We start from the raw sequence: 21,211 nt of genomic DNA, 5'->3' as shown, positions 1-21,211 counted from the left end.
GGAGGAGTCTTCTTGGTGAAGTTGCTCTTGTTGGGGAACGACTTGGCCTTGTCCTTTCGGATGAGCTTGCCACCATTGTCTTCCCTCTTCTCATATGGGCACTCCGCAACAAAATGACTCATGTTTCCACAATTGTAACAAGTCCTTACACGTTGCTTGCTCTTCGTGCCACTTGAGTTGTTTTTGCTAAAGTTTGGCCTCGAGTTTTTCTTGCTCCAAAATTGCCTTGAAGCAAGTGCCATGTGTTCATGATACGCATACTTCGTATCTTCGGGGTTGCTCTCCTCTTCTTCCTCTTGTTCTTCTTCAACGGTGAGCTTGGCCTTCAATGCAAGGTTAGGCTTCTTTGCCCTTTGAGAACGAAGCACCGCATTGTCGGCGGTCTTGTCCAAAATGTTCATGGCCACAAACTCATCCAACACTTCGCTTGAGGTCAAAGTGTGGAAGTCCGGTCTTTGACGAATGACGGAGGACATGGCCTTGTGGTAGGGCATCATTGCCTTTAGGAATTTGCGCTTGATCCAATTGTCATCCGTGTCCTTGCTCCCGTGATCTCGTAGTGAGACCGCGAGTTTGGTTACTCTCTGATAAAGCTCACGATGTTCTTCATCTTCTTTCATTGCAAACTCATCGGCCTCATCTTGCACCACTTCATAGTTGGAGCGTTGAATGCTTGCGCTTCCCCGGTAGAGAGAGACAACACAATGCCATGCATCTTTGGCCAAGGCGAAGGGACGAAGATGGGGTAGGTCTTCGGGTGGAATTGCATCTTGAATGATGAAGAGGGCATTCTCATTGAATTGATTATTCGCGGCTTCTCAAGGAGTGAAGTTGCTTGGATCATGCGGATAGAAACCTTCTTCAATGATTCTCCAAAGGTTAGTGTTCACATGATTTAAATGATGTTTAAAGCAGTAAACCCAAGAATCAAAGTCCTCATTTTTCACAATCTTAGGGGGAGGACCGGCATGATTCAAATGAGTGGAAGGAACCGGTCCACCATAAACAAGCGGTGGTTCCACATGAGCAAAGATGCCGATGCCATTTTTACCACTAGAAGAAGGAGCCTTTTCACTACTAGCTTCCCCCTTATCGGAGATAGCATCAGTCACCTTGTCGGTGGGATCACCCACTTTCCACGGTGCGGTGGATAGTTTAAGCCCCTCAAGGAATTTAGTAAACATGCTTTCGACCTCGGTTGTCATGGAGGTTATCAATGTCTCCAAGGCCACATTGAACTCCTCATGAGAGAACGAGGTTCCCCCATCACTCGTAGACGAGGTCAGATTCGCACCGGAGTGTTCCTCCACATCGTCTACGGTATCAACCATACTCTTCGGACGGTAAAGTCCTTAATAAAGAGACGAGGCTCTGATACCAATTGAAAGGATCGATATGGTTGACTAGAGGGGGTGAATAGGCAACTAACAATTTTTAGCTTTTCTTTAACAATTTAAACTTTGCATTAAGGTAGGTTGTCTAGATATGCAACTAGGTGAGCAACCTATATGATGCAACAAGGATAGGAACACAAGCAAGCAAGATATATGAAACAAATAAGCTTGCACAAGTAAAGGCATGAGATAACCAAGAGTGGAGACGAGGACGTGTTGCCGAAGTTCCTTCCCTTTGAGAGGAAGTATGTCTCCGTTGGAGCGGTGTGGAGGCACAATGCTCCCCAAGAAGCCACTAGGGCCACCGTATTCTCCTCACGCCCTCACACAATGCGAGATGCCGTGATTCCACTATTGGTGCCCTTGGAGGCGGTGACCGAACCTTTACAAACTAGATTGGGGCAATCTCCACAACTCAATTGGAGGCTCCCAACGACACCATGAAGCTTCACCACAATGGACTATGGCTTCGCGGTGACCTCAACCGTCTAGGATGCTCAAACACCCAAGAGTAACAAGATCCGCAAGGGATTAGTGGGGGAATCAAATATCTCTTGGTGGAAGTGTAGATCGAGGGCTTCTCAACCACTCCCGAGCAAATCAACAAGTTTGGTCAGCTAGGGAGTGAGATCAGGCGAAAATGGAGCTTAGAGCAATAATGGAGGTACTACCGCGCCTGGCCAGCAGTACTACTACAAGGCCGCGCGGTACTATTGCTTGCAACCAAGCGGTACTACCGCACGGCTGTGCGGTACTACCGTACCGACCCACGGTACTGCTGCAACCCCAGCGATAGTAAAGATAAACAGACGCGCATGAACTAGGGGCGGTACTTCCGCAAGCACGGTACTACCGCGCCCCCCATGCGGTATTACCGCAAGGCAAAAAGCCCCAGCCAGGGGAAAGGAAAACTTCCGTGCCTACTTCCGCAAAGAAACGGAAGTAGCAAAAACCCGTCACAGTAGTACCACCGAGGGGCGGTACTACTGCCTGACTGCATAGCGCGGTACTACCGCGTGGCGAAAACGGTACTACCGCGGTAGGTGCGGATGTAAAAAATTATATCCGCCCCTACTACCGCGAAGGGGCGGCACTAGCCTGGTGGGCAGTGGTAGTGCGGCTCCAGGGGAGCGGTACTACCGCGGGCATCTGCGGTACTACCGCGCCACCGCGCGGTACTACCGCTTTCCTGGAGCAGTACTACCGCGACCAACCACAGCAGCCAGACAAGGGAGGCAAGAAAACGGAGAAAGCTCCAAGGAAAAAGGAGGGGACAAGAAGGAGACGTGTACATGATGATTCCACCCAAACCTTTCCAACACGGACCCCTCTTAATAGTACGGCTTTCCTACGACTCAAATCCACCAAAAAGAAACGTATAAAAGACGCCGTCTTCATCAGTCTTCGAGGGGCACCCAACCGTCTTGTGCCTAGCAATGAAGTGTCTGAAATACTCAAGGCACACGATTAGTCCGCAAATGCGTTGTCATCAATCACCAAAACACTTAGGGATAAATATGCCCTTACAAAGCTTCACTCTTACTCAGATGAACTCCCCAACATATCCACTTGGCAACTTAATCAGAACTTCATGGACCTCTCCAATCCGTTTTGCTAAATTTTCCGAGATCATCATCTATTCGGCATGGCCAAAGACGAGGGAATCGACTCCTCTACCGTGCCTCTAAGCATGACACGGTTGTTGTGCCTCCTTCCGACGCCGCGGATGGACTGACATGGGCCACAAAATTACCAAAACCAACTCCCCAACCCAGCCATTAGATGTATCACATGCCTAAACTGATTAACTATTTTGTTTTCAACTAAGAAAAGAGATTAACCATTTTTAGCGGAACTAATTAACTACAATTAATACATGACCAACACTCTAAAACGTAAAATGATGGAGGCGTGCACCGGTTCGCGATGCTTTAGCCCTCCCTGCCCGCGGATTCAAGCCGAGCTGCCCGAAATTGCTGCCATCCGTGCTCATTTTCCTCGTAACTGATGGTTGTCGCCTCGTTTGATTTGTAGCCGTCAAGCCCTCTCCGGGCTCGCTAACCTGTTCTGACGCATCAGCATGAGCTTATGCTCATTTCCAATCTCCCCATGCTCAATTTTGAGCCGTAGGAACAGTCCCCGCAAGCTTAGATAGTCGTCGTTGCCATGACTCATCGCCACCATTGCTAGAGCTCGAACTTGTCGCATCTGAGCAGGTCGGTGTGCTCCTAACATCGCCAGGAAGCAAACCCGCCCTTAGCTCGCCTTGGTTCACCATGTAGCATCGTGTCTGTCAAACCCATGCCATGGTCGCCGCCAAACCTTGTCGCCGACCCTTCTGCGGGTGACTGCTGCTACCAAAACCACCACCAGCATACGTGCAATTTTGTGCCCTGCAGCGAGCAAACGATGCACCTCCGCCGTCGATTTTGGTTCCCGCCAGTGAGTCGACGTGGCGTGTTTACTTTAGGGTTATAATTAACCAATTAACTAAATCCTTACTCTATGAGACGTGGGACCCCCTTGTTTAATTTGCCATCTATAATAGAGTCTATTTAGGGTTAAGTTTAATCCCGGTGGACCCAGTAGTCAGAGAGAGAAAGAGAGAGATTGTGTGTGAGAGAGTTTTTTAGTTAGGGTCCACTTGTGAGTGAGAGAGTTATTTTCTTTTTTTACTGAAAAGTTAGGTCCCACATGTTAGTGGCACATGCACAGGAGGGCAACTATGTCGAGAAAACGTCCATCTAACGGTCAAACATCTTTGACCGGATGAAAACGGCACGGAGAGATATTTTTATAAAGGCACCAAATGAAATAAGGCCTCCTTTGGTTTAGAGGAATTTCATAGGAATTCTAGAGGATAGGATTCTTATGGGATTTTTTCCTTTAGAACCCTTTGGTTTATAGGAATGGATTCCTATTCCTACATAGGATTGATTCCTATCCTCCACATTTCATAGGAAAATAAAAAAGAGCCTAGACTCAATGGAAAAATTCCTTTGCTGTCAACCAAATGACATCTTGTTTTCTATTCCTACTCATAGGATTTGAGATACACGTCATCTTATTTCCTATAAAATTCCTATTCCTACGATAATTCTATATTATGAACCAAAAAAGGCCTAAGGGTAAAGATGAGGCCCAGCGAAAAATAGGGGATGGAAATGTCCCATTAGCATCTGACGGCAGCTCAGAGGCACGGTGGAGGACGAGACGGTGTGCCCAAGTTTTGCAACGGGAAACACCGGCCCCGCCGAGATCGAGATCGGACGGTGCAGATTACGTAGGAGGCGCAGGCAACCTGCCCAACCCTAACCGGGAGCCTATAAATACAAAAGAAATCCTCCTTCCTAACCACCCAGCAAACCCAGCCGCCAGACCCACTATCTCTCTTCCCCCCATCTTTCCCTTCTATGCATCTCCGCCTCTCCTTCTCGATTCGGCACGAGCTTCGCTTCGATTTGCTTTTATTTTCTCTCGCCCTGCTCGTTCTCCGATGATGACCCAAATAATACTTTCGTTCTTCTGAAATTCACAATGTGGAAGAACTGGAGACCTGAACTGAGGAGACTGCATCTGGTTGCCGTTTGATTTTTCTGTACGTATTTTGTTTTCTTTTCCTTCCCATGGATCGGGGTTGGTTGTTCGCGGATCCCGGTGATGACCTGTGATGTTAAAGTAGTGGCCTGATTCATACGTTGATGAGATCCATATTATCACCCAGAGGGATCTGAGCCAAGAAGCAACCCGACATTGTTGCTCGTCTGGGGTTCTCGTTTTTGCTATTTGCTTGAGAAGTTTTGGACTACTTTTCGCCCTCCCGATGACTGGACAAAATTTAAGTTTCAGCCTTGTCTGAAAAATACCAATCTGTTGATACATCTATGCAAATGTTTCTGAGGGACCATCTCTTTTCGAGATTCTGTTTTTGTTTTATCTTGTGCTAGATCTAATGCCTAAAGCTGTCCGATGATGATGAAACTAAATACTTTCGTTCTTCTGATGCGCTATCTCATGGCGCGGTGTGGAAGCAATTTGGAGACCTGAACTGAGGAAAAGCTTATTATATCGGTGCATTTCAATTTTTTTCCGCTTGCATTTTGCGTTTGAAAAACTGTTTTGTGTTTGTTGCTTCACACCTGGAAGGATGGCCTGTTGATATCAGTTTGGTCATCCCGTAGAGGGAAGCATAGACGGACGGAAACACCGGCCAGCATTAAACAGCACGACGCAAAATCAAACCGTGTCGTGTTACCTGTCTTCTGGCACATCTCAACACAAATTTGCATGTTTTTGTTTCGTGAGATTCGTGTGCCTCCATCTTCCGTTTTCCCTTTCTTCCCCGATCTCCTTGTCGCCCATGCGACCTGTTGTCTTCTCTGCATCCAGCAGCTGGATTAGAGGTGTTGCCCCTGCATGCGGCTCGGAGGTGGGAGGTGGTTGGCTGGTTGTTCGAGCAATCATGTCAGTTTTGTCAGGTGATGATCAAACTAAATACTTCCGTTTTTCTGATGCGCTGTCATAGCAGGTGTGGAAGCGATTTGGAGATCGAAACTGAAACGCTGAAAGATTTGAGTTTTTATAAATTTTGCTTCTCTGAATGAATGGCTTGTTAACATTTTGGTACCCTGTAGAGTAACCGTAACTCCAGCCAACATTAAACAGCTGTTTGAGCAATTTTCTTCTGGCACATTTTTAACATCCGCGTCGCCCGATCCTGTTTTTGTTTCTTATATGTGCGCTCCTGTTTTCCCTTCCTTTGCCGACCTCCTCGTCGCCTGCTCGCCTGCAATACCCCAATTGCTCTGCATCCAGCCGCTTGTGTCGAGGAGATGCCCCTGCATACAGCTTGGAGGTGGGCGGTGGTTGGCTGGTGGGTGAAATGAAATCGAGGAGGGAGAGGGGTGGCGGTGCAGATGGAGGGGTGGGTGGCGGTGCTGGATGTGATAGAAATCTAGAATATAGGCTCTCTAAATTCTGTGATTTCTGTCCTGTCCGCTGCCGCTCACATCTCCCTCTGCGCCTGTGATCCCTCCCTTCTCGATTTTAGGCCACGGCCAACAACCTCTGTCTCCCAGCTGTCTCATCTGGATCCAACTCATGGTGGAATAAAGCTTGCTTGACAGTTCATGCGAATCAGCGTTATCAAATTGCTGCTTGATCTGTAATTCGGTTCATTCTGTGGTTACTTTACTTTGTGTGAGCAATCAAAGTTAGTTTTGTCCGGTGATGAAGTGATTTGGAGACCTGTACTGAGGAAGGGCTGTATGAATTGAGTTTTTATCAAATTTGCTTCATAAATGTTAATGGCTTGTTAGCAGTTTACTCTGTATGTAGAGCGATATCACCTCTGAGCAATCAACATTAAACCCAGGCAAAATATGCCCCTCTTATGGTTCTGTAAATAATTTATCACTGAACAATTAATTTTACTAACAAAATGTTCTAGAATCTTGACTACTACTCACAGTGTGAAAATAATTGGAGTATAATATTTGTCGCCAAGGTGCTGATTCTACGGGAATTTATCGCATGAGGACCGACCTCTGAAAAAAATCCATACAGGGTGCTTGGATACAAGGGACTATTTTTAGTCTGACTAAAAATAGTCTCTTTTAGAGGCTAAAGTTTCAAGCACCCCTGACTAAAGAGAGGCTAGGATTATTCTTGAGGCTAAAATTTTTTAGTCATGAGAAACCTACTAAAATATGTATTAGCTCTCTTTCTCCTCATTTAATTCCTCTCCTTAGTTTTGGATTGGAGGGTTTGGAGGATAATAAATGCTCAATAACTAGATTTTAGTCTCTTTAGTACTTGGATCCAAGCATGGGTGAGACTAGCAAGTTTTAGTCCCACTACTTTTAGTCATGGGACTAAAACGTATCCAAGCATGCTCATAGAATTGGCTGTGTCATGCAATCAAATCCTTCATTTTTCCTATTCCTTTGTTTTGCAAATCCTGTGATCCAAGGAAGCCTTTACTTCATCAGCCTTAGGGAAATGTGCAAGGAAGCTGGCCATGATCCAACCATGTTACATTTCGAAATAAGCAAATTGAACACAATAAATGAATTTCATGCAAACATAATTTAAAAATGGATGAAATATTGAAATGACATCTCCAATTTTTTGTTGATGGTGACCTTGTTATGCGTGGCTGGCCTTTGCCATTTTTCGTTGTTGAACACCTTGTCACAACGCGTCCATTTTGTGTCTGGGTTATGCGAAAACAAATGCCCAAACCGCTTCGTGGACCTGATGAACAGTTGTGGGTGGTTTGGGAGATGTCTTAAGATGGCCATGCTTGGCAGTAGGTGCTAATTGCGCCTTGATAATTTTTGACATTGGTCTTGCAGGCGCTAGGCCTCAACATTCAGACGATCATTTGGGCTAAGCCCGAGCGCAAAGGTCAATGAAGAAAGCTCAAGCCTCAATGGTCATGCTTGGAACCAGGGAAACGTGCATAACACAAAAACTCATGCGCCCTGGCTTTGTAGATAGGATATTTTCCTTTTTGAAAGGTCGTTAAGGAGAATGACAAGGTTTTAAAATGTTACCACGCAGGTCCGAAGCACGGGTGCAGTGAAGTTTACGGCGTGGAAATCGTCCTGCTGGGTGGTGCAGAAGCCGGGGAAGGCACTGGTGCAGTGAAGTTTTGTCTCTTGACTCTGCAGCGAGGCTCGTTGTTGCGAAGCTCCTGGGGGTGTTGTGCAGGTGGTGCCGTTGAGCTGGAGACCTTTCTGTAATGTCCATTTTTCACACGGGTTCTTGTACTGCTGAAATTTAATAGATTGTTGTTGTTTCGCGCAAAACAAATTGCATGTCTTACTCAACCGTCCATTCCATACAACGATTGTTGTTGTTTGACTCCGTTCATGCCTGGTGCACATGCACCATGGGCATCACCGACAGAAAAGCAAATGCATCGATTACTAGTGTCAATCTGGAATGAGCACAACGCAAGAGTGTTCAGGCAAAAGAGCACACTTCCGCAAATCTTGCTCAGCATCATTGAAGACGAGGCAAACCTTTGGATCAAAGCGGGGGCAAAGAAACTAGGGTCATTTTTATTGCGAGAATAATTGTCATGCCGTAACTTGGCAAACAAACTCTCTCTCTAATATATGAGGCAAATCTTTTGCCTCTGTTTAAAAAAACGATTGTTGTTGCAAGAACAAGAGGAAGCGCAATATAGAAAAAAAGAACTGGAGGAAGCGCCTACTTTGGGATTGGCGAGCAAACTTTTTCTGATTGCTGAAACAAATTGTCAGCCACAAAACTTATATCAAAAGCTTAATGAAGGAGCTTCTTCTGCTTGCTGAAACGAGAGCTCCTTGCACTTGCTTCATTCGACTTTCCTCGAAAACAAACCGTCTAGTGAGTAGCAGTGACTAAGAACAAAGCAAGCAGCTGTAACGCTAGCATTCTCAAAGGGAGACAGCGCAAACGCAAATGCTTAGGGTTTACTCCCAACTCATTACTCAGGGCAATGCAAATGTTGAGTGTTAAACCCCCAGCTCATCACGAGAATTCGGATTCGCACCCAGTCAATTAATATACACCGTGCACGTAAACCTGTAGAAAGAAAAGAATAGCCTCCAGGCAAAAACAGAACATCTTGAATCTCAAATGGTGGCCTCTATAAGTAGCTAACGTAATGGCACGGAGATGGCTCATGAATCAAGCCGGTATGCAGTAGGAGGTGCTGAGAGTGGGAGGAAGCACGCACACCAGGTGGGGGCCTGCTGGATTGCAGCTGATATTCGCATCGCCTACGTCGGGCAGGCCTAGCTGTGGCGGGTGTACGTACCCCGACACCAGCGGGACACATGTCACGGCGATCTCGATCCTTGATCCTGTGGGTGAAATGGATGCCTACTGTTATATTGGTGCACACGATAATTGTGAATTGGTGCTAAATAAAGATGGACTGAACCGCAGATGTGTCTAGATCCTGACCTTGTGCTTCTGAGAATGAAATGTGACCGCTTTTCCTCCCAGCAACCATCCAGTTCTGTGGATTAGCGTCCACCTGATAAAGTATTTCATCCTGCGAAATAGAATTCAAGCGTTAGGAAGAAAGTTTCCAGTGGCATCTGCATACATAAAAGTGATGCCTACTGGGACGCAAGAAAGGAATGTTCTGCAGACTTACGTCAGACAGAGATGCTTCCTCCAGGTCCTTCAGCCTTTCAACCCGCCATTTCATGTTAACTAATTGACCAACCCTCAGGCAATCGGTAGAAAACGGAAGGAATCCAACTGCCAGGCATGGATCTAGAACAGGGCGCTTCAGTTTGAGTGAAATCTTGAATAGAAGCTCTTCAGAATCATCAGGTTTAACAGGAACTGGAGAGTGTGCTCCGGTTGCTCGGTCACCGGATATCCCGTATTTAATATGCAACATGCTGTCAGCCTGTTCCAGCTCATCTAGGTCTGAAAATGTGAAAGTTCAAATGGGTGATTCAAGTTTAAGTTGGAAAATGGAGTTTACGTTGGACATTTTTAGATGTTCATTGTGGCCACCAAACTATAGTTTTCGTGGTTAGCTTTGCCATGATGAAGTATACGACTCATAGTCGTAGCAAGGAGTAACAGGACGTGAGCAATCATCCATTGCAAGTCAGCTTAAGATGAGAAGTGGACTTCCTAGAGAAGACATACCTTTTGTGCCACTTAAACGTATCACAAACAAGATTCCAGCTTTGGAAGAAGGAGCAATAACCAGAGGGAACAAACTCGAAGAAGGACGTCCATCTCCCTTGCCTAGGTGCTCAAATCCAGCTTGTAGGTCCAATGATACATCCTTTACATGCAGAGTAGCCTTCACTTCAGAATGCAATATTACCTGGACACGAAATAAAACATAAATTGGGATCCAATAATCCAAGAGAAATTAATACCAATTGATACATGCATTTGTTCAAATATGTTATTAGAGCTGCCAGCATTGTTGCTGACACCTAATACAAGATGAGGAGCATATTTTATGTGCTTTTTTTTGACAATGTATCAGCTAACAATTGTGCAAACATGAGAACTGTACCTGCAGAAGTAGAGTTCCATCATTGCACTTGTCAACAACACGTGTGCTCACATGGAATGGATTAGTGAAATGTACGGCAATGGTCCTGGAAAGCAATCACAATGGTATTTCTTTACTTGGCATATCTAAATAACGAAGTGAGAGCACAGATACTTGAGGGTACCTTTCAAATATTTGATTATGGAAAGCTCCAAATTCAAGCTTGAGAGCAATCATTCTCATCCCATCTACTATGCTATGTTTCTGAGGGGATGCTGAACAAATAAAGACAACAAAAATGTCAACTGACTGCCTGAAACACACTACTATACCTGATGTTATCTGTTTCATACGAACCTGGGGATGTTCCCTTTGGAATTGTATCGTCGATAGCACGAACAGGGAACCAAACAAGCGTTGTCACGTCACTAGCCCAATCTGGCAGTTTTATCTTCCCATTTTCGATAGGAACCTTCTCAACCTTTATCTTCCCATTTTCTATAGGAACCTTCTCAACCCTTCCAGTATCAGTGGGCCTTGATAATGCCTTGGAAGCATCAATAGGACCAGAATGCTCCCCATCGCTTCTGTACCTTTCTATCTCAATCATCTGAGACTCCTCAATTTTTAGTTCAGCACCGGCATCTATATGCAGTATGCCACCTTTCAAAGAATAGTCTATAGGCTTGACAATCAACCCAATCCACTGGAGTTCATTCATAAGCAACGCAGATGATACAGCAGGAGTAATATCAACCAAAGCCCTCGGTTTTCTCACCTAGAGTGAACGCACACACACAAAAAGTGAGACAGACCCGATAGAACGCGCACACACTAAATATAAGAAAGGTTTATCCTGTTATTTTAAGTGTGCCTATTTATAATTTTGAAAATAATGCTGGCTGACTTATGGCAAGTTGACATGATTCACCAGGGCTGATTTGTCATAATACTCCAGCTAATTTTAATGCATTACCTTCAAAACAGGTCTTGTTGGCTTCTCAAAGCTCATGAATTCATCAGTGTCCACTGGACCATCTTGAGAAAATCCATGTGATCTGAATGACAGCTTGCCAATCTGTCCAGTGAGAGCGCCCAACACATAGGAACCTGGCTTTTGAGGAGGAATGTCGAAGGTGATAATATTTCTACCTGGTACAAGAATACGTGCATCTGTACTCCTTATTGCCTGCACGACATGGCATCATTCATTGATTAGGTGACTGCAAAATACATATGTGCAATTACTTCTGAAAGTTGTCCTACAATGATGAAACTGGATTTGAATTGGAAACATACTAGTGTATCAGACTAAACAAGAAGTCTACATCCCACAAGGAAAAAACAGAAAGTAATTGATAATGTAACAGCAAATTAACTGTACCTTAAGACCTTCATCTGCACTAGAGAAAGCTGACAATCTTAAACTGAGAGACTCAAGTGTTATGTCATCTGGGAAGCCACTCCAGACTGCTACAGATAGTGTACCAGGATCACCATCACATAATTCTAGTGGCGGAGCAGGATTTCCAGCGAATGTAATTAATGATGAAACATCAAGGGGTACAGGATGCCTCATTTCACTGTGAGCAAGCCGAACAACCTCTGACTGGAAAGCCTGCCGCTCTTTAGATGAAAACAAGCTACTCTCAAGAGAAAGTAACTTCACACAGGAAGCCAGATAACCAGCTTCGTCATTAAGAATCTTCTGGCATTCTGCAAGATCAGGAAGAACATCTGCCAACAGTTCTTCCCAGCCTTCTGCAGAATAGAGAGCACACACTTTCTCATAGGATTTTGCAGCCAGGTCATAATTCCCATGCTTAAAAAATATAGCTGCAATCTCTCCATCAAGCACAACTCCATGTCTTTTCCACCAAGAGCGGTGATAATTGTCAGCTGCGCCTTTAGTAAGCTCCATATATCTACTCTGTTAACACAGAAACAAACACTGTTGCAGTTTTGGGGAAAATTTATATAAATAACATGATATTCAATTAGTGTCTCCAAAATTAATTAGTTCAACAAACTAATTTTAAAATAGATTAAGGGGGGAAATGAGCAGAATGGCAAAGTACAATTGAAGTATTCCAAAATATATATAACAGGATAGTAAGAAAAGAATCTATCATGACGAGCTGTGGCTGAATAAATATAACACCTCAAATTCTTCTGGTGATGAAAGTGACGTCATAAAATCAGGATCAGATATCGTCTGTTTCAATGCATGCTCAGCAGCAACATGAATTTCTGACAACCTCATGGGCCGATCAACTGGTAGAGAAGTCTCAGAGGTTGCTGGCCCAGACATAGTTCTTGTCATCAAGTTGGAAGAAGATTTGTTGGGAGAAAGTTTTGAATGTGGACCTAAACCTGAACTGTCCAGACAAAAATATACACATATATGAATAAGACAACCCAACAGTTTATGCTGAATTCCCCACTCCAGATATAAATGCATCATAAATGGGAGAAATGGCTGCCCGTACCCATCAACTGGATCATATAATTCAGACAAATTTCCAACTGAAAGAAAAGCTCTACGCCTATTAGCTTCACGTAGAAGAGAAGAAGGTTCCAATGGCAGTGGTTTCCTCTGAATGTCAAAGAGCTTTTCTCTTGCTTTTGCTTGAAGAATTGTCTGCATAAGGAGAATATTTCACAACTTTAAGCCAGAGTTTGCATGAAATATGCAATATAAGCAGCTAAACACTAGAAGCATTTTCCTTTGTCCAAGACTGAGGGAGAGCCTTAAAAGAATTCCCATATTCCGACTCCAGGATTTGGCATCTCCAGTTTCTTTTACTATTATTCTACACCCAAATGCATAATTATACTAGTGATGAACCTGAAGTTTCCGTGTATGAAAAATTGCATGTTCACAGGAACAAAAAACTGAAAATGGTATTGATCCCTAACATGGATGCATGGAATAGCATTTTCTATTTCCATATCCCATGCTTCATTTCATGCCATTTCGTACAGAAAGATTTGCCTTTTGAGCATACAATATTAGAGGAAGGGGCGACTAGATTTAGTGACTGATTTCTAACATGTTGATGTTGTCACTTCGCATGGGTATGGCCCAATTAGACCACATAAGAGCGAAATAGACTTTTGATGCAAAAGAACCAAAAAAATGCAGATGAAACCTAATAAGAAGGCATGATACAAAGCTGAAAAATGCTTGCCTTCTCCTTTGCCATTACTTCTGCTGATGAATCAGGTGGAATCGAAGGCCAGGTAGCTGGCTTTGGCCAAGATAGCATGCTTAATGAGGCACTGCAGGTACGTTAAACATGTTAGTTCGAACGCAAAACTGGATGGAAGGGTGAATTCAGAATATAAAATAGTGACATTGATCTTATACCTGTTGACTGGACTTTTTTCTATTCCAACCCCATAACCAATCAAATAAGCAAGCCTCATAAACTGCCATATCCATCAAGAGTAATATGTAAGCAAAGAGTTTTGCATGTTTTTCAGCGAATTAGGCAAATATAGTCCAAAAGATAAGCAAAAAGGAGTTGATGGCACATTTAATCTGATTGCAGCAAGAAGCTAATAAACCAACAAAACACCAAACAAGAACTGCATTCTCTGGTGTCCATTTGAACTTCAAACCATTACAAACTGCAGACAGATGATTATTAAAACTTGCCTTAGCACGACAGAGAGAATAAAGGTCACCCTGAAGACGATAGAACTCCTTCTCTGAATCAATAGCAACAACTCCACCATCATATTGTGTACTTGTGGATTTAATTAAACCCAAACAAGCAGTTATCACCCATACTTCGCGGAAACAAAAGGGTAGTGCATTCTGAAGGAAAAGGGAAAACACATTCAGGATTACTAAAAAAGTAGTATTTTGCAAAGGGTGATAGTCTTCCTAGAACATATTTAATTCTTGGCGAGGAGAAAAATAGTGAAGCCATGGTTACATACCTCATGCAAGGCTAGCGTCTTGGAAAAGCTGACAACAAAAGCATATCCTCTTGCAGCAACCTCAACTGGTCGAGACAGTTTAAATAGTAACTGAAAAGGTGAAATCAAATAAATGATAAATATACTATTTAATTGTAAGTTGTCGTAGAACCATTAATAATGAATTGTATGAGAAACAAATTTAGCATAAATTAAAACGCCAGGGGTTGTAGTTCTATATGACAGGATCCATTTGAGCACAACAAGAGCATGCCCCTCTCCTAATTAATTAAATAAGTGTCAGTCCTTTCATGCTTGACTGCTTGTGCTAAATTACAAGTAATTATTATTGTTTCATGCTCCTCTCCTAATCGTAAACATTGTGTAACTCTAGTTGCTACAAAATAAAGCAATAAATCGAGGTACTTCCATACTTACATAAAATACTAAGCAGTTGTACAATATTGCACAAACTATTTCAACAAACGAATAATCCATTATGCACATACCTTAGCCTGGCAAGCAAATATGTATTGCCTAAACTCAAATTCCCTGAACACGTCATCCTGAACAATCTGGGTCAACGCTTTGAACCCTGGATTTAGCAGCGCAGCCTGATCATCACCAGTATCCAGTCCTCCAAATTCTCGAGGTTTCCCTGGGAGATTTACTGCATCCATGCAAACATAATGATATGGACACTAATGAGCAAACTATCTTATAAAATACATATACAGGAAACTTAATATTCCAAAAAAGTCTGGCGGCATGGGTAAGCTTTATGTCAAAACGTAGCACTCTTTCTTTTCTTAACATAGAAGACAAGGAATTAGTTGATGACATCACCATTATAGTATTTGAAGCAAAGAAAAGCGTGCCAAAGAGTCGACAAATAAATAGTTACTCACAGTCACCTCCAGAAAGAACAAGCAAGCTTCCACAAACAGATCTATAAGTTTATGGTTGGAAATAATGTCAATCATTTATAATCATATTTGGTCTTCATGCTACTCTGTTTCATTTTACTTTGCATATTAGATAATTTACGCATACCTAGGAGGAGTTAAGAGGGGCTGTTTAGGCTTCATGCATTGGCTCATGGAGCCACTGGTCATATGCTCATCCATACATTGGCTCGTTATTCCTCGGTGTCCTAATAAGCAATGTCTAACTAACTGATCATCACTGGTCATCTATAAGAAGCTCAGTTCAATGTCTCTATATAGTAATACAAATTCAGAAACCTCAAGGCAAACTACTTCTAATCTACGGTCCATACTACATGTACCATAAATGAGGAACCTGTGTCGCACTTCTGTCAGCACAAGTTATTGTTAGCGTATGGAAATGAGGACTGTTCCAGATTCATATTGGGGTCAACATTATCGGAGAAAGCAACAAGATGACACTGGCGCATAAGAACCAACTGGCTGGACACAACCGGAATCAGACCTGCAAAAGGGAGAGCACTGCTGCACTGCAGGCAGATTCTACCATGACAGACTACAACTCGAAAAATACAACTCGTGTTTGGGAAGGACTGTTTGGACTCTTCTAAACTGGATTCGCTCCTAATCTCTCCCCTGGACTCTGGCCTAACTTTTCTTGCCAGGATGTCTGCCTAGTTCTCGAACTTCTGCAATGCTATATAGGTCAGTTAGCATTGCACATTTTATTCTCAAGCAATGATAAAAATCCATCTTCCCCAAATTCTCTTCGGTACCCCTATAACTCCCTTGCGCTATTTTTTTCTGTATTGCCACCAGCAGTGGCTAACCACAACCATTAGCCTTGGCTAACGTTGTCCTACCCCTACAAACTACAAAGCAATCGCATACACCTTATGAATAGATGTATGGAGTTACTCTGAGTTCATGAAAAAACGCATGACTTTTGAGTCTTGATCACCTTACCCTGAACCCTGATATATTAGAAAGAAAATCCTTTGATGATGCAAGTTTAATTAGAGATGAAGCTCAAAACTCAATGCAACATAACTGCCCCAGATCAAAGTTGAAGAAAAACCTGATTCTGAATAGCATAGTTCAAGCTCATCATATTCACGGAGTGAATCTTCATGAAGGTTAGTCACCTCAAACATAAATGCCAAGCTTTCCTGAACAAATAAGAGTGTAAGCTCAAGAAAGCCACACAAACGTAAAGGAACACAGTGCCACTGAGAATGAAATAAGTAACAACAATTGATAAGCACTAGAAATGGTTCCATTGCTAACCTTCAGAATAAAAAAGTTGCAGAAGTTCCATATTGGTGTGAATCGCTGCTCACTTAACCTGCGGTTTTCTTCTTCATAGAACTGAACCCTTTTATCCAATGTGTTTCTTATGCAGTCCACCATTTTCGAGTCAAAATCGTCCCAGAATTCATCATCAGGTCCATGAAGATCAAATTTGCAGCACCTATATCATAGGTGGGCATTTTAAATTTGCATGTAATTAAGTATTATTTGCAGTAACATCTGAACCGAGAACCCCAAAAGGAGTTCCTTGAGAATTCATAAATGGAGGCATCCTCATAAAAAATTCAATGCAAGATGACAGGTGACGGCATGTTGCAGTCAAACAACAAATACATACAAATATTCAGCACACAGATACGAGTGTTGCCAACTCCACTATGGAGACGTGGCAAAAGAAATACCTTTCTCTCTTTTTAGTGTTGAAATCGGCCTCAAGCCTAGCGTATACTTTCTTTGCCATCTTAGTTGCTTGATCATTGCTAGGATGGGCCTTCGACACAAATACAATGAACCATTCTCTCTCATCATTTTGCACAATTAATTTGAGGCGAGGCTTAAGAATGGTCTTGAACTCATCAAGATCCTGTACATTTCATATATATGAAGAATGGCAAAAAGTCATGGTCCATTTGACAAGTGATGTTATCTAAAGCTAGAATCAGGAAGAGCAGCATGCAGCATGATATTTAAAAATGTGGAGAGAAGTACCTCGCAAGTAACAAGAACAACAGTAGCATATGGTTCGCGAAACCAAAACAAGTATTGTTCTTGCGGAAATCGACTACGCAGCCTTGAATCAGTTGTCTGTATAAACTCAGCTGGTAGGTTTTCCACAAGAACAGGGTTCCTCGCCTTGTTATTGAGACAGGCTTTCTTGACTGGCAAGCGTTGCTCAAAACTATCTTTGACGTTGAGCCACAAGTCACTCACATCCTCAACTGTCACAAAAGATCATTTGCTGTATGAGAAGGAATTTATACAACAAATACACAAATTTGATCTCGCATTTTGTCAGCATGTGCGGCGAGAAGCTAGGCTAGTTTGGCAACAAAGTTTTTAGAAAACCGTGGTAATTGAAAACCACAGTATTTCGATGTGTGGGCAAAGAATACTACAGTTTCTTTAAACCATGGTTTTTCTCAGTTTTACTAAAACTACCAGGTGTTTGGGTGGTGTTCTTATACTACAGTTTTGACCGGATTATAAGACAGGATGACAGATGAAACTAACTCAGCTAACTAAAGGAGCTACATGACCAGACTAATTAGCGTCTGCTAACAGCCGCCATGCAGAAGGTCAGCACATCCGCATCTCTGTAGCAGATTGACTTATCACTTCTATGTGCACGTCACCTACTGTACGAGTGCAACCCAGCAGGGGCAAAACTCTTCGTGCGTGTATGTGCACAGCTTGTAATCAATCGGCAAGCTAGCCAACCTACTGCGTACCGATGAATCAATCTACTCCATGATCAATCTTTGCTTGAGACATGTGGTACTCGCTCCGAAGTAATCGGCAACCAACGAGTCGATAAAAGTGTGCAAGATAACTACAAATAATTAGTGCTGTATTCCCATCCACCGGTACCATCTCAAATGTATATGCCGCCCGGCAGCGTTGCAACTTGCAATCACCAGAAGAAGTGCTTGGGACACCAATTAACAGAAGGTAATCTTAACCGACTCGCCTATTAATTAGGAGATAGAATAAGATTCGCTAACAAGATAACGGAAAGAGTGATCGCATGCATCTGATCTTATCTCAACGTAGACAGGGACGTCAAGTGCGCTCTCTTCAATAACTTCTCTCACTTCTGTTTAGAAAAAAGGAGTCTAGACCACTTTTTTAGATACTGCAAAAAACCACAGTTTTTGGCATACTGCAGTTTATGAAACTTCTGTTTTTGTTTCATCCAAACACCTCAAAGTATGTAATACCAAAGTTTTTTTCAGAAACCACAGTATTTCCTGAAAACTGCAAAAATACTTTGTAAACAAACGCACCCTTAGTTGTGTTAGTCAACTTTCATTGTATGCCTCCGGACTATACCAATGGGCATCTGCCTGTCCAACACTACACAGGTGCGAACAGTTTGAGATAAATTACATATGAACCAGGTTTGTGCCAATATGCTGGTGCATTATGTGGTTTTCATGCAGATTGTTTGGCCACATTGGAAATTGGAGACAACACTCATTCCCCATTAGCTTAAGCACAGCGAACCTTACTTGTCACTAATTGAGATGCGACCAGCAGGAAACAAAACACAACCCTCCAGCCCTCACACCACCATGAATATCACTCAACAAGATGTCACAGCAAGCCCGTAACCACCATTTCAGCTATATTATCTAGAAATATCACCATTTCATCTCCAATTGCCGCCCGATCGGGCGCAACCCTCCCGCGTGGCCCCGAGATCACGCGGGCCGGCTGCGCAGATCGCGCTATGCTGCGAGTCGCGGCAGCGCACGGGAGAGCGCGGTTCATGGTAGGTATGGGATCCGAGGGGTTAGGAGTAGGGTGAAGAGAGGAGGTGGCATACCGGCGATGACGATGCGGTCCGAGGAGGACTTGATGGTCTGGAACTGCGCCAGATAGTTGGCCATGGCCGCAGACGGCGCAGGGGCAAGGAGATAGCTTCGGCGCTGGGCCTACTGCTCCATGCGGCGAGCGTTCCGCCGCCGGAGAGGTCGCCGGAGACAGGGACGAGGCGGGGGAGTGGCGAGATGCGGACGGGAGGGGGAGTGGTGGGCTAGTTGAGTTTGGTGGAGACGACAAGGCGGCAGGCGCTCAAACGGGTCGGGTCGGGTCGGGTGCGAAGCGAGCAAGTGGCTTAACGGGGCGGAGAGGCCATCGCGGTGGGCGAACTTTAACCCACAAACCTCAAATTCTTAAAGCAGTTTTAAGGGTTAAGAAGTGCCACTTTTTAACACTTTTAAAAGTTGAAAAACAGAAGCAAATATTAGAACCCTCAAACCCAACCCTTAAACTGATTTAAGGATTGGATTTGAAGGTTCCAGTCTTTGCCTCGACCCCAACCTTTAAATCTATCATTTGACATTTCACAATTTATGACAACAAAAACACAATCAACTTCCAAACAAACTATCAAATGACAATCATTGATGCATGGTTTAATAGTTTACATCATAAAATTATCATCTTCCTCCTCTCATCGGCATCATCACCAAAAAGTTGCACCTCGGCGCCATCTCCTAGACCACATGCGGACTCCATCAAGCATCTCCATGGGCACCGGTGGAGTCGTACACACCGCCATCACCACAACTACTCATCGGAGTGTCACCTCAAAAAGTAGAGGACGCAACACGGAACATCCTCTTCCTCTCCGCGATGTCGTCCTTGTAGTCCTTCCACCATTGCAATTGGTCTTGATCCATGTCCTTCTTGGACATCATCATGTGCTCTTTCTCTTCCACCATGAGTTCTTTTCATACCTTTGCCTTTTTGAACTTGATCATCCTCTCCTCCAACTCGGCCTTGCGCTTTGCTTCTTCACGCTTTGCTTCAACTTGTGCAAGCTTGACCTCTTTCTTCTTCTCGGTGATAAGAAGCTTCGTCTCCAATGTCTTCATTGTCAATTCCTCTCTTACCTTCATCATGTGGTCCATCTTCTCCCTTAGGCTTGACACCTCTTCTTCCATCTTCACCCTTAGCTTGCCCTTCTTGGTTCCCTCGGGCTTGCCCAAGTTCCTCTCCTCCTTGTCTTCACTATCATCCATCCTAAGCATTGCCGACTTCTTGGGTGCGGTCTCTTGATCCCTCAACTTTCACTTGTCAAAGGTTTGAAGAATTGTCCAAGCATGCTTAAATGGGAATGGCTTGCCCTTGGAAGCGGCCATCTCCTTGTACCTCATGCCGGCAATTGTCTCCTATCAACCACACATAAATCACATAAGAACCCACCAATAACATAGTGCACTCACATAGTCACTCTCCACGGTTCCACTAGGTGGTGCATCCCTCACTTGGTACATGGCTGCACTCCAACGAGCACAAGCAGGCTTGATCAACTCCCACCGGCCTTGAAGCGACCGGTAAGTGCGAGAGATGAACCCACTATTCTTCGGCTTGATCCTACAATAGGTGTCCTCGATCCTTTGCCAATACCGTTTATCGGTTTGATCGGTGCCGGTGGTTGCATCCATTCCCACAGCTGCCCAAGCACGAACCAAGAGGATATCTTCCGCCTCGGTGTAGTTTGTCGACCGCGCGTGTGGGCGGGAAGCGGCGGTGAATGCCTCCTCCCCTATCTCGGCCACCTCCTCCTCGTCATCCCCTTCATCCTCCTCATCTTCCTCCTTTTCCTCCAAGTCGTCACCAACCCTAAAGGGGTCTAGAGGCGGAGCTCCGAGGTCCATCTCCGCGTTTTGGAGGAGGTCCATGAACGAGGATGGGGTTGCCATTTCCTCGAACACCTCGTGCGGGGCGGGAGGAGGTTTGGCGACGGCGGCGGGCGGGGCCGCGGGCTTCTTCCGCACCGCGGGCTTCTTCCGCGGCTTGTTCATGTCCGGGGACGAGCCGGTGACCTTGGAGGCCGCCCCTCGCGGCCCATGAGAGGCCGCCTTCGGCCGGCTCTTCTT

At 44.2% G+C, this 21,211-nt stretch overlaps 1 protein-coding gene, 1 long non-coding RNA gene, 2 other non-coding genes and 2 pseudogenes across 4 annotated transcripts; 5 read left to right on the top strand and 1 right to left on the bottom strand.

Annotated features, from left to right (window-relative positions):
- Positions 1-4,763: 4,763 nt before the first annotated feature.
- On the top strand, positions 4,764-6,726 carry LOC119300210. Its single transcript, XR_005146407.1, has 2 exons — positions 4,764-5,872; positions 6,210-6,726. It is a non-coding gene; the product is annotated as an uncharacterized LOC119300210 (long non-coding RNA).
- On the top strand, positions 4,884-4,965 carry LOC119304542. Its single transcript, XR_005148350.1, has one exon. It is a non-coding gene; the product is annotated as a small nucleolar RNA Z159/U59 (small nucleolar RNA).
- On the top strand, positions 5,357-5,452 carry LOC119304543 (annotated as a pseudogene).
- Positions 5,522-5,667, top strand: LOC119304745. Its single transcript, XR_005148457.1, has one exon. It is a non-coding gene; the product is annotated as a small nucleolar RNA snoR137 (small nucleolar RNA).
- LOC119304548 lies at positions 5,868-5,958 on the top strand (annotated as a pseudogene).
- A 2,067-nt stretch (positions 6,727-8,793) lies between the features above and the next one.
- On the bottom strand, positions 8,794-19,386 carry LOC119300209 (trafficking protein particle complex II-specific subunit 130 homolog). Its single transcript, XM_037577237.1, has 21 exons — positions 19,150-19,386; positions 17,313-17,542; positions 17,006-17,187; positions 16,581-16,764; positions 16,372-16,462; positions 14,856-15,016; positions 14,368-14,457; positions 14,081-14,242; positions 13,790-13,851; positions 13,611-13,701; positions 12,909-13,060; positions 12,581-12,797; positions 11,804-12,349; positions 11,396-11,608; positions 10,777-11,197; positions 10,604-10,694; positions 10,441-10,525; positions 10,059-10,242; positions 9,550-9,830; positions 9,354-9,444; positions 8,794-9,250 (listed from the first exon to the last, which is right to left on the bottom strand). Exons 1-21 carry the CDS (start codon positions 19,211-19,213, stop codon positions 9,075-9,077), a joined length of 3,774 nt encoding a protein of 1,257 aa, XP_037433134.1. The 5' UTR covers positions 19,214-19,386; the 3' UTR covers positions 8,794-9,074.
- Between the last annotated feature and the right edge of the window lie 1,825 nt (positions 19,387-21,211).

The sequence above is a fragment of the Triticum dicoccoides genome, chromosome 5A (assembly GCF_002162155.2).
Source record: "Triticum dicoccoides isolate Atlit2015 ecotype Zavitan chromosome 5A, WEW_v2.0, whole genome shotgun sequence".
Taxonomy (NCBI): Eukaryota; Viridiplantae; Streptophyta; class Magnoliopsida; order Poales; family Poaceae; genus Triticum; species Triticum dicoccoides.
Note: the sequence above shows the minus strand (reverse complement) of the source record. Positions and strands in the feature narration are given on the sequence as shown.